The following is a 15,268-nucleotide window of genomic DNA, read 5'->3' as shown; positions in this document are numbered from 1 at the left end:
CTTGGTGTTTTCTAGAGCAGAGATGCTGGCGGGTACTATCCCAGTCTACACAATGGATGGAAGATGTCATGGATGGCAAGGCATCAATGAGCATTTTGTAATAAAATTGTTAAAAGCCCACATAGTGCCTTTTCTAATCAAAGACACTAAGAGCCCAATGCACAACATCTCAGGAAGTTTGGTACTAAAATGGGAGATCTCTACTCTCAAATAGAAAATCAACAACTCTGAAGAAATGGCCTTGCATACAGTGGTACCTCTGGTTATGAACTTAATTCGTTTCAGAGGTCCGTTCTTAACCAGAAACCGTTCTTAATCTGAGGTACCACTTTAGCTAATGGGGCCACTGCTGCTGCCAGCTCACGATTTCTGTTCACATCCTGAGGTAAAGTTCTTAACCCGAGGTACTACTTCTGGGTTAGCGGAGTCTATAACCCGAAGTGTTTGTAACCTGAGGTGTTTGTAATGCGAGGTACCACTGTATTTGGAATATGAAAAATGCTGGACATCATATGAGTACTGTATCTGATTTCACAAAGGTAGTATTAAGGTATAGATCAGCAGTTTGTTCCATTTCTCTTACAAATATGTGGGGAGAAGGTGGCCATCTTAGATTTCTGCTCCCTGAACAAGTTCACTGAGAGTGCAAAACTATTTCAAGTATATAAGTGAACTCTCGATTTTAAGAGATAAAAATATGGTCCCTAGATGAAAATAATAGAACCGCCGTTCACCCTCTTATACCCTGAGAAACCTTTGCTGGTATCTTAATTGAGACAGGAAACTCACAATATGGTTTGCGAAGCAGCTGATTTTTTAAAAACAAACAGATGTTTTGCTATTTCTTTGTGAGCAAACTGATTAAACCCAGTAAGCCTTTTGCCTGATAAAGGTCAAAGTCATCTGCTAATGACTGTCCTACTTTTATGGCAGTGGTCTGACAGCTATTGATTAGGTCTCTCACTGGAGTGAAGAACATTAACAAGCACATTCTAAAAATCAAGACCATTTAGCCCTCTCCCGTTATATAAACTTTTCAATAAACAAACATTTTGCAGCACCTTCAAAAACTATTCAGGAAGCAATTCTAAGCATGCTGACTTGGAAGAAACACCACTGAGACCAGAACGTCTTGATTTCAAACGAGAGAGTGAGTTTGGGACATTTGTGAATTTGGGCTTAAACTATTTAGAGTAACTGGAGCCAGATGCCCCTGTTCTTATACAGAGATTAAGCACAACAATTCACACAATTTGAACTGCCGGTTAGGAAATAAGACACCAATTCATTTCTTTAAGTGCAGGAGGCGATTCCGAAACTTCAGTGCTTGCAAGCATTCTATAAAATGGATTTCAGATCTGAGTGCAATAGACTTACACGCAGTCCTAATTCTGAAAAGTTCATGTTACAAACACATTATGTCTAGCCTCTGGAACAATTTATCAAGGACATCTACTGCAGATTCCAAGCAAAGACATTTGGCGAGAACAGTTGTTTTAATTACACCGACATGCCCTATTAAACAAACCAGGAAGTGTGCCATTTTACCCATGTTCATCTTGCACACTGCTCAGCGATAACAGCGATAATAGCTGAGAATGAATTCTGGTTGGCACTTGCAAGCCATATTTTTCAAGTAATTGAAATTAGAGTTACTGTACTATAAATAATGGGTCTAGAGAGAATCCATTTGCCACCAAAGCTCTGTTGTATGACCATCAGCCTTACATGTAGAAAGAGGTCACAGGTTAAGCTACACGCTACACTTGATCTTAGCTTAAAGGCCGAGAAGTGATATACAGGTTTAAGCACTTATCTTTGTATGGGGCTGGAAATGTCCCTTGTGGCTAAAACACTGGAGAGTCACTGCTAGTCAACATGGACCACTAGTTTCAGCTAGTGGGTTGGGACCCACAAGTGGGTTACGGCCTGAATCTGAGGTGGGTTGCAATGCAACAGGAGCACCACACCATGCAAATATATGGTAAAAGATTGAGAAATGGGTCACCAATTGCATGTTTGGGTTAGAAGTGGGGCCCGAGTCTGAAAAGGTTGAAGGAAACACTAACCAAGATGGACCAATGGTCTGGCTTTCTATGGACCAGTCAGAGTGGCCAATGCTGGACAAATAGCCTGGCTCTGGTTAAAAGAAGCTGCCTATATCCTGGTTAGACAGACAATCTTACTTCCTATCTCTGTAAACCATCTCTGCTGCTTTAACAGAAGCCATCTGTGCACATCGTTGGGCTAGAAACAAATCCAGCTTCTCCCTGCCCCCCCAAATATTTTAATATGTAGAAAAAGTTAACATTCAGTGCTTCAAAAAGGAAGAATGGAGCAAGTTGACTTGCATGCGCTTTTGCAAGCACTCCCTTTTTCAATCTCCAATGCTACCATAGCCATACTATATTGTGTGTCAGAATGGCAGTGGTTATCAGAGCACTTCAGCTGACGGTGAAACAAAAGGAAGTGGTAATTTCAGAAGCGGCGAGGGGGGGGGGAGGTGCAAAGCAGAAGTTGCAAGCATGTGCTTGTGTTTCCCTTCTGGCTGAATAACACATTTCTCAAGAGGAAAAGGCTTCTATTTAAGTTACAGCTGTTAAAATTTTAGCTTGGTGTTTTCAGATGAAACGTTATTTCCCCTATTGAGGAGAATGCCTCTCTGAATGTTACTTGGAACCAGAAATTCCCAATACTGCAAACTAGCAACAAAGGAGGGGAACAGCCATTACTTATTAATACAGTGGTACCTCGGGTTACAAACACTTCAGGTTACAGACTCCGCTAACCTGGAAGTAGTACCTCGGGTTAAGAACTTTACCTCAGGATGAGAACAGAAATCGTGCAGTGGCGGAGCAGCGGCAGCGGGAGGCCTCATTAGCTAAAGTGGTACCTCAGGTTAAAAACAGTTTCAGGTTAAGAATGGACCTCTGGAACGAATTAAGTTCGTAACCAGAGGTACCACTGTATAAGCAATGCCAATTGCATAGAACCAGTAGGGGCTAGTAATGAACTACTGGTTGGAAAAGGTGTAGGAACATCTTATTGCTTAGCTCTTAAGACAAAATGTACATTGATTATTTAGATTATTTAAAAACATGATTCCCACCCCCTTCGGTCTAAGTCACTTGCAAGTTGCCTCGGGGCAACTTTAGCTTGAAGGCCCTTTTTGCAATTAAAACCCCAACCTCTCAGGCAATTGGAGAAACATCAAATATCAACCCCCTTCGTTATTTCAAGGATGACTCATCAGGATCACTGATGGCGGACGTGATGGTTAAGTTCCTTACCATAATATCAGCAGTTGGTCAGTGTTAAAGGATTCAAGTAACCCAGTGATCCCCCACTTATGCTCCCCAAAATCACCTGCTTGCCACCATGAGAAAAGACTCCTCAGCTACTGCCTTCTCTCATAATGTGTTGCTGAGTCTAGACATACTGCCTTTGGGAGCCATTCTACCAATACCTTGACAAGTTTTGCTGCTGATATATGATTTGGAACTCTCCCAGGCAAAAGCTCACAAAATGGCCACCCCTTCTCCACACATTTGTATCCTGCCTCTCAGCCACAAGGATTTCTCAATCTAACAGCATAAGACTTATCAGTAAAAAAACAACCACCCACAAGTAACCAACGGATATGACACAGTAGCATAAACAGCAGTAAGGACCACACCCTCTTGAATGTTAAGGGGGAAAGTGTTTTCCACGGTCCTCTAAAAATAAAGAGGGAGCCTGGCAGATGTTCCGAGGGAGGGAGGTTCCAGGGGCAAGACGTCAGAAATGGCTCCTTCCTTCATCTTGTTGCTACCCCCTTCACCCCAGAAAGTGGGCACCCTGAGAGGGTTCTCTGAAGATGACCTTGGCAATCAAGCAGATCCATGTAGGAGCTTATTGTAAGATTCTTCATCACACTTATTAAACATTAGTATTTGGGGGTTTTTTTAGCTTAACCTTGTAGTTTAGCTAAATACATTTTTATTTTACTAGTTCTCGGTGTCTTTATCGCTGCAGGTATTTGTTCACGGACCATATTAAATGACAGAGAGGAAACAAATGGAAGGAAAGTTAAACAAACTGAAAAGTGTAAAAATATGTCAGCAAGGCAGATCATTTCCACAATGAGGCAAGGAGCATTTGTTACCCACTTAGGATTTCAGAATACTTCTGAGGAAGCCCACGCTAAACAAGCTTGTGGAACGAAACAAAAAATTCTGATGATATGAACACAGTGTACCTACTTCCGACGATAAAACTGTGTCGTTAGGACTTTCCTTATATCTCTCTAATAAAGTTTTGCTAAGGTTACACACCAAGGCACAGAAACTGTAGATATTGCTCTTCAGGTCTTCATCCTCATTCCTCCATCAGCTGTTGCCTAAGGTTATCCCTCCTGCCGTGGGGCAAAGTCAGGCCTGCTGATCACCACAGGCATGGAGGGAAGATGAGCAAGAGGTCTGATGGAGGAACAGCAGCTGCAACACAATTTAAATGTAGAAGTATCAAGTGTGGATCAGGCAGTCCCAACCACAGGCAATAATAGAGCACGTTCATGAAATAGGGGCACTTAATTACCACCAAATAATGATCCTAAATCAGGTCTTCGTCTAGACTTTCCCCCTCCTGCTTACAGCCTGTAAAGCTGGAAATCATCAATATTGTTTATCAAGGTAGAAAGCCTACCTGAAAATCCTGATCATCAATTGCAAATCTCTCTCGCAGATTACGAAAAACCATTGGACAATATTCTTTGAATTTGAAATGGCTTGGCATATTTTCTCTGAAACAGAAGATTTGAAGGGGGGGGAAATACTTTCTAAGAATTTATAAAGATAAATCTGCAGAAGTAAGCTTTCTCCCCTACAAGACCAAGTACCTTCCAAAACAGCAACAGTTACTATAATACAGAACACTGTAAATTTACATCAAAATGCATTAAACAGAACTGTAACAAACCTCTGAACTGAACATAATATTTTGCTCAGGAACTTAATGTGTTATATTTTGCCCAAGAATTCCCCTAGAAGGTCCAAACTAGCTGTGAGGCCTGTATCATGTGCAATTAAAAAAAAAACAACCCCTAGCACAGCAGTGCCCAACATTTGGTCCATCTAGCCTAATGTTGTCTACTTAGATTGAGATAAGCAATTCAAAGTCTCTGGAAAAGGCCTTTTCCAGCTCAACTTGCACTTGGGCAAAAAAAATGAGAGGCACAAATACAAGATGGGTGACACCTGGCTTGAGAGCAGTACATGTGAAAAGGATCTAGGAGTCTTGGTTGACCACAAACTTGACATGAGCCAACAGTGTGATGCGGCAGCTAAAAAAGCCAATGCAATTCTGGGCTGCATCAATAGGAGTATAGCATCTAGATCAAGGGAAGTAATAGTGCCACTGTATTCTGCTCTGGTCAGACCTCACCTGGAGTACTGTGTCCAGTTCTGGGCACCACAGTTCAAGAAGGACACTGACAAACTGGAACGTGTCCAGAGGAGGGCAACCAAAATGGTCAAAGGCCTGGAAACGATGCCCTATGAGGAACGGCTAAGGGAGCTGGGCATGTTTAGCCTGGAGAAGAGGAGGTTAAGGGGTGATATGATAGCCATGTTCAAATATATAAAAGGATGTCATATAGAGGAGGGAGAAAGGTTGTTTTCTGCTGCTCCAGAGAAGCGGACAGGGAGCAATGGATCCAAACTACAAGAAAGAAGATTCCACCTAAACATTAGGAAGAACTTCCTGACAGTAAGAGCTGTTCGGCAGTGGAATTTGCTGCCAAGGAGTGTGGTGGAGTCTCCTTCTTTGGAGGTCTTTAAGCAGAGGCTTGACAACCATATGTCAGGAGTGCTCTGATGGTGTTTCCTGCTTGGCAGGGGGTTGGACTTGATGGCCCTTGTGGTCTCTTCCAATTCTATGATTCTATGATTCTATGATTCTAACTAATCCAGTGCCCTCCCAACTCCCATCAGCCCCAGCCAGCATGACGAATAATCAGGGATCATGGAAGTTGTATTCCAGAAACATCAGGAAGGCTGCCAAAAACTGAACTTGCAATGGCAGTGGGGGGTGGGAATTCATAGATCAGTGGCAGAACACATGCTCTGCATACCACCCCCCCCAAAAAAGTGGTGCCACATCCAATCACTGGTATCTCCTGGTGGAGCAAGGAAAAACTCCTTTAAAATCTGGAGAAGTGCTGTCAGGCAGTGCAGAGCTAGAGAAGCTTAACAACATGGATAGCTCAGTTGGTTACTGCATGATGCTGATAATGCCAAGGTTGCAAGTTCGCTACCCGTAGTCTAAGTGATGAGGATGCTGTTTACTGCACTAACTCTTTTGGCAGCTTCTAGTACTGTCGGTTATAAGAGGGAAAGGAGGAGGGTGCACCTAATGAACGCCTGCAAAATTAAAGTGCATTCTTCTGCTATTTGGGGGCACAAAAGGCCAGAGATATTTGCTGTTAGTCTCTCAAAAACACCCATTCCAGCCTCTGCAGGGAATCATGCAGGGCCAGCGAGTAAGCTCACATGGAAATCTAGAGTGTTATGATAGCTTTAAGCTCATCTAGCTAGACTTGCATGCCCCTTTAATGAAACCAAGGTCCTAAGGTGCCAGTGCTTACCAGTGCCTCACCATGGCTGGTGACAGGCAAACTGCTTGAAGATTAATCCAGGCAAGCCTGCATTAGTAGCTGTTGGCAGGCCCTGATATGCAGGAAGGGAAAGGATTTCCACTGACCGCATCAGCTTCCCCTGGTTAAGCAGGTTCTCAGCCTGGGGGCAGAACCTGGATCCATCGGTGAGCCTGCAACTTCAGACAGAGCACCAACCTCATTTGCAGGACTCAGACCTAGCAAAGAGACATTCATGCCTTCATGCCTGGTGAGACAAGTCTAGTGTACTGCACTGTAATGGCGGCTGCTCTTCACAGAAGGTGCAGTTCCTCATCTGATGGCATTTCATCAGACACACATTATGCTACTGCTCCAGCTTCCCATTTACTTCCAGAAGAGACCTATGCTAGCCTTGCCTTATAAAACTCTAGAGGCAAATGGGCCTAAACCTCCTCTGCTCTTGAACTGCCTTCCTTTAAGCAGGATGTGAAGGAGCAAGAAAGGATCTTTTCCTCCCTCCTCTGTACTGTTGTCCTGATGCACTGCAGAGCACATCAGGACTGAAAGAGCAATATGTTCCTGCCTTTGCTGTTGCCAAGGAGGCTGCAGTTCCCATGGGCCATCGCTTCAGTCCCGTCACCCTCTGCAGCGCGTTAAGACGACTTCATCTGGAGGGCACCATGTTGGCCATCCCTGCATTAACAAATACCACTTTTTGACATGTAGATGTTCCAGTAAGTTTGTAGTCACAGTTCGACATAAAATACTTACAGAAAACTGTATGCCATATGACAAAAAATGCAGTAGGTCGTGCCTATACTGTCTAAGCTTATTACAAATGACTGAATCACATAATCCATATTATAAACCAAAGTAAAAACAACTAACAGCTTCACTTACTTGTTGAAAAGGTGATTGTCCACTTTTATCTTGGAATATGCTTTGAAGTCATCTGGCATCAACATAACAGGGATCTGAACATGGCTCAGTTCATTGATCTATGTGAGGGGAGGAGAAAATTTGAATTAGCAGATTTGTTGAGGCAAACCAATAGTAGAGCAGGATATAACAAAATAGTTTCAGTGATGGGACCAAGTCTATGAAGCTCCCTCCCAGCTGAGATTAGACAGGTAACCTCCTTGCTCAAGTGCAGGTGGGTGACTAAGGCTTGCCGCAGGCATTTTAAAGTAGTGTTACGTTAATTGTTTATTGTCTATGGATTGTTTTTATGCATGTAGCTTAGAATGCAAATAATTGAGTAGCATATTAATGCTTAAAATAAAATGGTAAACCAGTCGACATTCCTAATCCAGGAGATCCTTTATTCCCAAATCCATAGCAGTAGAACCAATTTTATAAGCAGGGCAATTTACAATTGTTGTGCTTAAAAACAGAATGAGGTACTGTTAACAACAGTTATTCCTGCAGCTCTGTAACTCCAAGATGCAATTTGGAGATCTAGCACTCCTCCCCTCAAGAAACTTAAAAATGATTTCCCTTTTCTGAATAAACTTTTTTCATATCCCTTTATGTCTGTTCAGCATACCTCCAACTTTTCCTCCTTACTACTAAAGTGACATTTTACATCACATACACAACTGACATTTTCCCCCCAGCAGACTCACTCGAATGCCACAGAAGGTATGAATGCCACAAAAGCTTGCCTAACTGCATACAGATAGCTTGGAACTGAACACAATGGAGACAGGCACAGCGAGGCAAGCTTTGAGAAGCCTTTGTTCTCAGGCCTTGCTCAAAATCACATCTTCAATTAAAGAGATGGTCAACAGAAACTGAAGAAGACTCTTTTGTTTCAAGGTTTTTGGTGCCTGGCTTTGAAGACTGGGAGGAGCCAGACAAAGTTGAACCATTCTGTGCCATAGTGTAGAACGATGGTTTTGTCTTATCTGGTGAAGTGCAATTTGCATGAAAAACAATGGTTACTGTGTACTATGTTGCCACAAACCAGAAAGAGTACTTTTATAAGGGATAGGACCCTCCTATATCCTAAGGAAATGGTCTTGAATATGATAATGGTAAATTTTGGTACGTTAGGGAAGAATGCTTTGTTCAGAGGCAAAGCAAATGCTTTGTGTGCTAAAAGCCCAGGATTTTTAATTAAAAGGATCTTAAGGTAGCAGGACTGAGAAATAGCTTTGCAAGTGGCCCAACTCTGCCTAAGACAACTTCATTTGTGCAAAAGCCCTGGGCCAGACTAACCAATCTGGTAAACATTTTCAGGTCTCCACTGCCCACAAGAACCACAGCGGCCCCTGAGGGTGATACGTCAGAAGCACCTTGATTAGTCAGGAAAGGGTGAACGTAGTCTGCATGTGTGATAAATTAAGAACTGTAACATACCATAATAACTATTAGTGTACAAAGTAAGTTCTGTGAACTGTATTCAAAGAAATTACAGTTCACATGCTTTGGGATCCCTTTTAGAATCCAAGCTATCTGAAGTGTGCCAAAATGCTAAATCTGTGTTCTTACTTCAATCTAAAATCTTTTGAGACATCCAGATGCAACCACTCTCTCCAGCTGTTCGAGGATCTAATTTGGGCATACTGTCTGGAAAGTTTTTCCATGTTTAGATAACATATGTCCAGATGTTAAGTAAACTCTTATTTTGTAAAATTCAGAACATAGCTTCTAGGATGGGAAGACTATGACATCTATTGTTGCCCTAAACTCTTTGTATTAAATGAATGCACACTGAGCAAGGGAAATCTTATTTCTACTTCAAAGTCGTAAGTCAGAGCAGGCCTAGCAGTTTCTGCAAGACAACTAACAGATCTATAATAGCTATAGTTAATCTGACTGTCCTTCATAGGGAAGTGTAACTCCTCGTTTTTAAAACAAGCAAATCACAGTCTGGTTCCAAGAAGAGCGCATGCACACGCGTGCGCGCACACACACACACATTGCCTTTGTTTTTCAATACAAGGGGTTGGGAACATTTTCCAGCCCAAGGGTTGAATTCATGCACAAGCAACAGTTGGGTGTGTTTCACATGACAGTGGTGGGTGTCCCCCAGAGGCAATTACCGTATTTTTCGCCCCATAAGACGCACTTTTTCCCCTCCAAAAATGAAGGGGAAATCGGGGTGCGTCTTATGGGGTGAATGCCTGCAAGCCTCGCGCGCCCGGCGGGAGGTCCCACCGGGTGCGCGAGGCTTGGGGCGGCAGCGGACTGCTTGCGCGCACCTAGAAGCTTGGGGCGCGCTGAGCTCCGCACGCCCCAAGCTCCTGGTGTAGCGCAGCGCACCTGGGGGGGAAATAATTTTTTTTTATTTTTTTCCTTTATTTCCCCCCCAAAAATCTAGGTGCGTCTTATGGGCCGGTGCGTCTTATGGGGCGAAAAATACGGTAAGTTGGCAAGGCCAGAGGCAAAAGTGAGGACAGCAACAGATTCAACTCTAAACTTTGTACAGTAGGCTGCATTCAGTAGACATTACAAGCCAGAGGTTTCCACACACCTCTACCACCAGTCTCTCCCATCCACCATCTAATGGCTTGGCCACTGCTACATCCTGTGGTCAGCAATTCCATTTCCACATGGCTTAGGCCCAGGCTATCTGAAAGACCATAGTCTCCCTTATGAACTGCACAGGGTCTGAGATCTTTGGGTGAGGCCCTTCTCTCAGTCCCATCACTCTTCTAGGCACATTTGGTAGGGCCTTCTCAGTGGCTGCTCCCAGACTTTGGAATCCCGTTAATGGAGAGGCTAGTCTGGCTTCCTTTTTGTTGTCCTTTTGCCAGCAAGTGAAGATTCGTCTTGCTCTGGCAGGCTTTGGGGAATTGACTGCTTTTAAGGAAAGGGCTTTTAATAGTGCTGTGCTGTTTTTTTTACTGCCTGCATTTCAACAGATTTGTTTTTACATCATTGTAGTTTAATTACTTTTTAACTATTATCTTTAATACGCTCTTAGCTATCTGTGTTTCAACCCCATATACAATTGTGAATGTAGGGTATAACTCTAAAATACAGAATTTAAACTGACATAAGTGACAGTTCAGATGATGATTTGTGAAGAAGATCAAAACCTTGGAAATGAATTCTGCTGAGTTTCACTGGACAATTCAAACCACTGCGAAGTGTGAACGAGGAAGAGTGAAACACGATTGGGGCAAAAATCACAGCTGCTTCATTTCGGCTGCTGTTGCCATGCGGCCAGCAGTTAAGTCATGGTTTGGCTTTAGTGTCCAGACCTGACCCCGTGGTATCTCACTCCAGACAAACGTTCATGTTAACCGTGGTTATCATGGTTAATAGGGAAGCTTCCAAACGCCTCTTCCTGGAGGATAGGGAGAATGGAAGTGTACAAGTTCAAGGCTTGCTGTGGCTTACTCTTGCTTGGTAAATGTCATTCTAAATTAGCAGTTAGCCTGTGGCTCTCTGAATGCCACTGGGACACCAGCTCCCATCATCCTTAACCAGCACAGTCAGTGGGCCAGGGTAATAGGAGTTATAGTCTAACACCATCTAGAGGACCACAGGTTAGCTATCTTTGGCTTTATATTAACCAAGCTGTGTTAATATGGTTAGAGAGAGTTACAAGACTGCAAGCAATCCAGTGCAATCTCCATTCAGACACCCCCCCTTCAGAAATGTCTCTGTGGACTAGAATACTTGGAGGGGGGAGGTGAAGAGGAGAAGAAAGGAAGCAGCCTCTGGTGATGGTGCTTAGGGAAAGCAATGGTTTATAGCTTCCCACAGTGGCAGTCAGCCTGCCTGGAACAAACTACCCACCTGGGTCCTGCCCTCACTGTTTGCAGGAGAAGAAAGCAGCACAGATCCCTGTTGTGTACACTGTGTTTCATAAGCTACCCTGAGGGTTTCTTTTAAGTTGCAAGACAGGGTGAAAATAACCTAAATAGCCATTACAATGGTTTTGTACTAGACCTAGTTAGAAATTGTTGACAAGCACACAGCGGTTGGCGTTGAACCACAGACTCCATTCCTTGCCGAGAACACAGAGAGAAGCTCTTATGACTATGGGACTTCCCCCCGTTCTATGGACAATAACCTTAGTTTATAACAAGATATTGCTCAAGTAACCACTGCTGCCACCATTCCAGTGGATAGAAGGCTTTTCAAAAATTCCCTGTATGTATATTAGTATCCCACTTTTTAAGTCATTCCAATTCAGTAAACTAAGGCTTCGTCACTGACCAAATGTGCTTTTAACCAAGAGTTTCAACATGCAATACTTCTAAAGCATCTAGTAAACATTTCCTGCTTTGATGTTTATTAATCCTCCAGGGATCACATTAGCAGTTCCACTGGGGTTCTGCCATAGCATGCAAGAGCAAAAACACAAAAGTTGTTTATTTAAGTGCTCTTAGAAACTAAGAGGTTACATGGTGTCCCATCTCCTACCACGAATGTCAACATCCTTTTAAACCTTTCATTCTTTCTAGCTAGGAGACCAAGATGATTTTTCACTCACAAGCTGAAGAAAGTATACTATGAACAAGGACTAGTAACTAAATGTATTCTTCACTAGAAGCTCAAGATAAGACAAAAAGGCTGCAATCCATGTATTATGCTCAAGCTGCCACAAGAAGAAAATGGAACAGATGGTGTCTGTGCCATGGGGAATGTAACAGAGACTACAATCCTCCAACCACTTATTTCAGAAGCAATCCAACATATACAGTGCAACTAATCTGAATTAAGTGCCTTGAGGATGTGGCAGCTGCAATATTATTGGCTTTTTTCTTCTTCTTTAACAGAAATGGGAAAAAGACATAAAGAGCAGCAGAAACAAAATCTGCAAAGAGAACATGCACAGAAATTAACAAAATTGTTTTTTCTGGATTGATATTTGATCTTTTTGCCAGTTAAATAAACACAAAGCTGAGTCTGAAGTATGATGCAGTTAGGCCAAAGTAATGATGAATCCTGTTTGACCTACATGACATGTCTAATTTGAGTATCAGGTCACTCTGCACCACTGACAAGACAAGCCTTTGTCAAACAGCTGTTAAGATCAAAGAACTAGGCTATTACTACTCAGAGTTCATGGAACTGATCCAAATACCATCTGAAGTATACATAGCTAGAAAAAGCAACTTCTGAAGTTTGGACTACTCATATTCAAGAAGCTTATTTTACTTCCATTACATTTGTTTTATTACTGCTTCACTGACCACAGGAAGGTCACTCCAAGTCCACAGTAGACATGGGATATGAATCCAGGTCTTCCAGATCAAAGAAATAACTATGCATTCCAGGTACCATACTTTTATGTAGAATAGTATTATGTAATCAATGGCCCAACAAATTGCTAATTACGAACAGCCACGGTTGCCAGTCTTGGCAAAAATGGGGGAGAGAATCAGGAAATCCCACTAAACCAGCAAAAAATGTGTCTAGAAGTTCAGCCTTAATATATATATATTCTTTCAAGACTTATCTATTGCTAGATCTCGCCTATAGTGCTCATACTAGCTAACAAAGGTCTACAATTTTTAGTTGGTCAGCTCAAAGATTGGAGTCAACAGCTCCAACTCTCTTTCAAACAAGCCTCCAACCCCCACAGCCTTTCCTGAGGATAGGGCCCTCAGGTGTGGCAGAGGATGTGCTGGAAAGTGAGTTGCCTTGCAGCGGTAATTGACTGGATAAGAGCCAATAAACTGAAACTCAATCCAGTTAAGACTGAGTCACTGTTAGTGGGTGGTTCCCTATACCAGATGGATGGGAGGTTGCCTGCTCTTGATGGGGTTACACTCCCTCTGAAGGGGCGGATACACAGCTTGGGGTTGCTTCTCAATCAACTGGTGTTACTTATGGTTCAGGTGGCCTCAGTAGCACTGAGTGCCTTCTACCAGCTTTGGCTGGTGGCCCAGCAGCACCCCAACTGGACAGGGATTTCCTAACTTCTGCCACCTATGTTCTGGTAACCTCAAGGTTAGATCACTGCAACATGTTATACGTGAGGCTGCCTCTGAAGACTGTTCAGAAACTTCAGCTGGTGCTGATGACACTAACTATACCAACTGTAGTCATCCACAGAACATTCAAAAATAGTTTAGAACAATTATATATCGTAGAGAGTACAGTGTTTTCATGCTCGCAATGCCCTTACATTAAACAGCATTACTGACTATGGAGCCATACTCCATTTCTCAGTTGTGAGCACAGATCAGTCCAGAAAGATTTCTTGCGGGTACACAGAGAAATCCCTGAAGACCTATATATAGCAGGAATGGCATCCGTGTGTGCACTGCTCCATTTGCTAGCACTGTGACAGTACTCCAGCCATCCAGTCACTCATAGTTGTTGAAGACAGCTGGTTAATAACTGCACACACAACATCATTTTTTGTCAACGACACACCCTCCACTAAAGAGATTCAAAGTGAAGAATCCACACAGCAATTTGTGCTTCCAGTGCCTTGGTAGATGCCAGTTCACATGACTTGTTTAACATATAAAAGTCTCTACAGAACAAATGTGTAGTTGTGTGCAACTAGGCTTTAACCCATGTAGCTGTAGCACTGCAGAACTTGTTGAAGAAGACTGCAAAGTAAATATGCCAACACCATGGTGTCTGTTGTGGTGACAAATTTTTCGCAATCAGCAGAACATACAACTTGCAGTTCTTAGGGTTATATAAAAAGGATGGCAATCAATACACATCCTTTTGGCAAGAATCAGACAGACAATCAAATTCTCCAACACAAGCTGGAATAATGAGAAGAACACCAAAAGTGAAACATGTAGTATCCAACTGAGTGAGGAGAATGTTGTCATCTCCGTAACAGTGCACAAAGGAAACTGCTTAATTTTATCTTCCTCTTTAAGATAAGCATTGGAAAGTTTGCCATCTCTAGACCATTAAAATACAAACGGATACTTGCAGAACTCCACATTTAAGTACCGTATTTTCCCCCCTATAGGACGCACCGTCCCATAAGGCACACCTAGTTTTTTGGGGGGGGGGGAATAAAGGGGGGGGAATTATTTTTTTCCCCAGGCGCGGAGCTGAGGCAGGGGAAGCCCGAGCTACCCCCGACCCCAGCCCCCAGAACAGGCAACTCTCCGCAAGCCGTGGGAGCCCGGCGCGGGCTCCCACAGCTTGCAGAGATCTGCGCGAAGCCTGGAGAGCGAGAGGGGTCGGTGAGCACCGACCCCTCTCGCTCTTCAGGCTTCAGCGAAAGCCTGCATTCGCCCCATAGGACGCACACACATTTCCCCTTCATTTTTGGAGGGGAAAAAGTGCGTCCTATGGGGCAAAAAATACGGTACATCACCTAACTTAACATTCAGATTGAAAAAGTGAAGGTGATTCTCAAAACTATGATTTCAGAAACTCAGTGTGGCAGAGTGGCTCAATAGTCTTTATATATTCTTGACCCCTGAAGTACACTTGAATTAAATGATAGCAATAGCAAATGCTGACAGCTGTGAACTAATGAGCCAAGCATGATCAAACCTCTCCAAGAACCTACACCTCAGAAAACAAGACAGATAGAATGGCATAATAGGGTTATCAGACAGGCATAAATTGAGTACAGGTAGTTTGCTGGCAATTATGTTGCTTGGAGAGGCCAATTCAAACATGGGTTAGGAGGCAGAACAATTACTAATACAGTGGTGCCTCGCAAGACGGAATTAATCCGTTCCGCGAGTCTCTTCGTCTAGCGGT

General features: G+C 43.1%; 1 protein-coding gene across 6 annotated transcripts in view; it reads right to left on the bottom strand.

Annotated features, from left to right (window-relative positions):
• PIP4K2A (phosphatidylinositol-5-phosphate 4-kinase type 2 alpha) overlaps window positions 1–15,268 on the bottom strand; it is a 181,618-nt gene that overhangs the window by 31,825 nt on the left and 134,525 nt on the right. For all 6 annotated transcript variants that reach the window (XM_083467568.1, XM_083467571.1, XM_083467569.1 and 3 more), the window contains 2 exons: window positions 7,514–7,611; window positions 4,684–4,780 (listed from right to left, as the gene is read on the bottom strand). In XM_083467568.1, the coding sequence (XP_083323694.1) occupies window positions 4,684–4,780; window positions 7,514–7,578 (162 nt within the window). In that variant the 5' untranslated portion in view covers window positions 7,579–7,611. The remainder of the gene's footprint in view (window positions 1–4,683; window positions 4,781–7,513; window positions 7,612–15,268) is intronic.

The sequence above is a fragment of the Podarcis liolepis genome, assembly GCF_965112155.1.
Source record: "Podarcis liolepis genome assembly, chromosome: 12".
NCBI lineage: Eukaryota > Metazoa > Chordata > Lepidosauria > Squamata > Lacertidae > Podarcis > Podarcis liolepis.
Note: the sequence above shows the minus strand (reverse complement) of the source record. Positions and strands in the feature narration are given on the sequence as shown.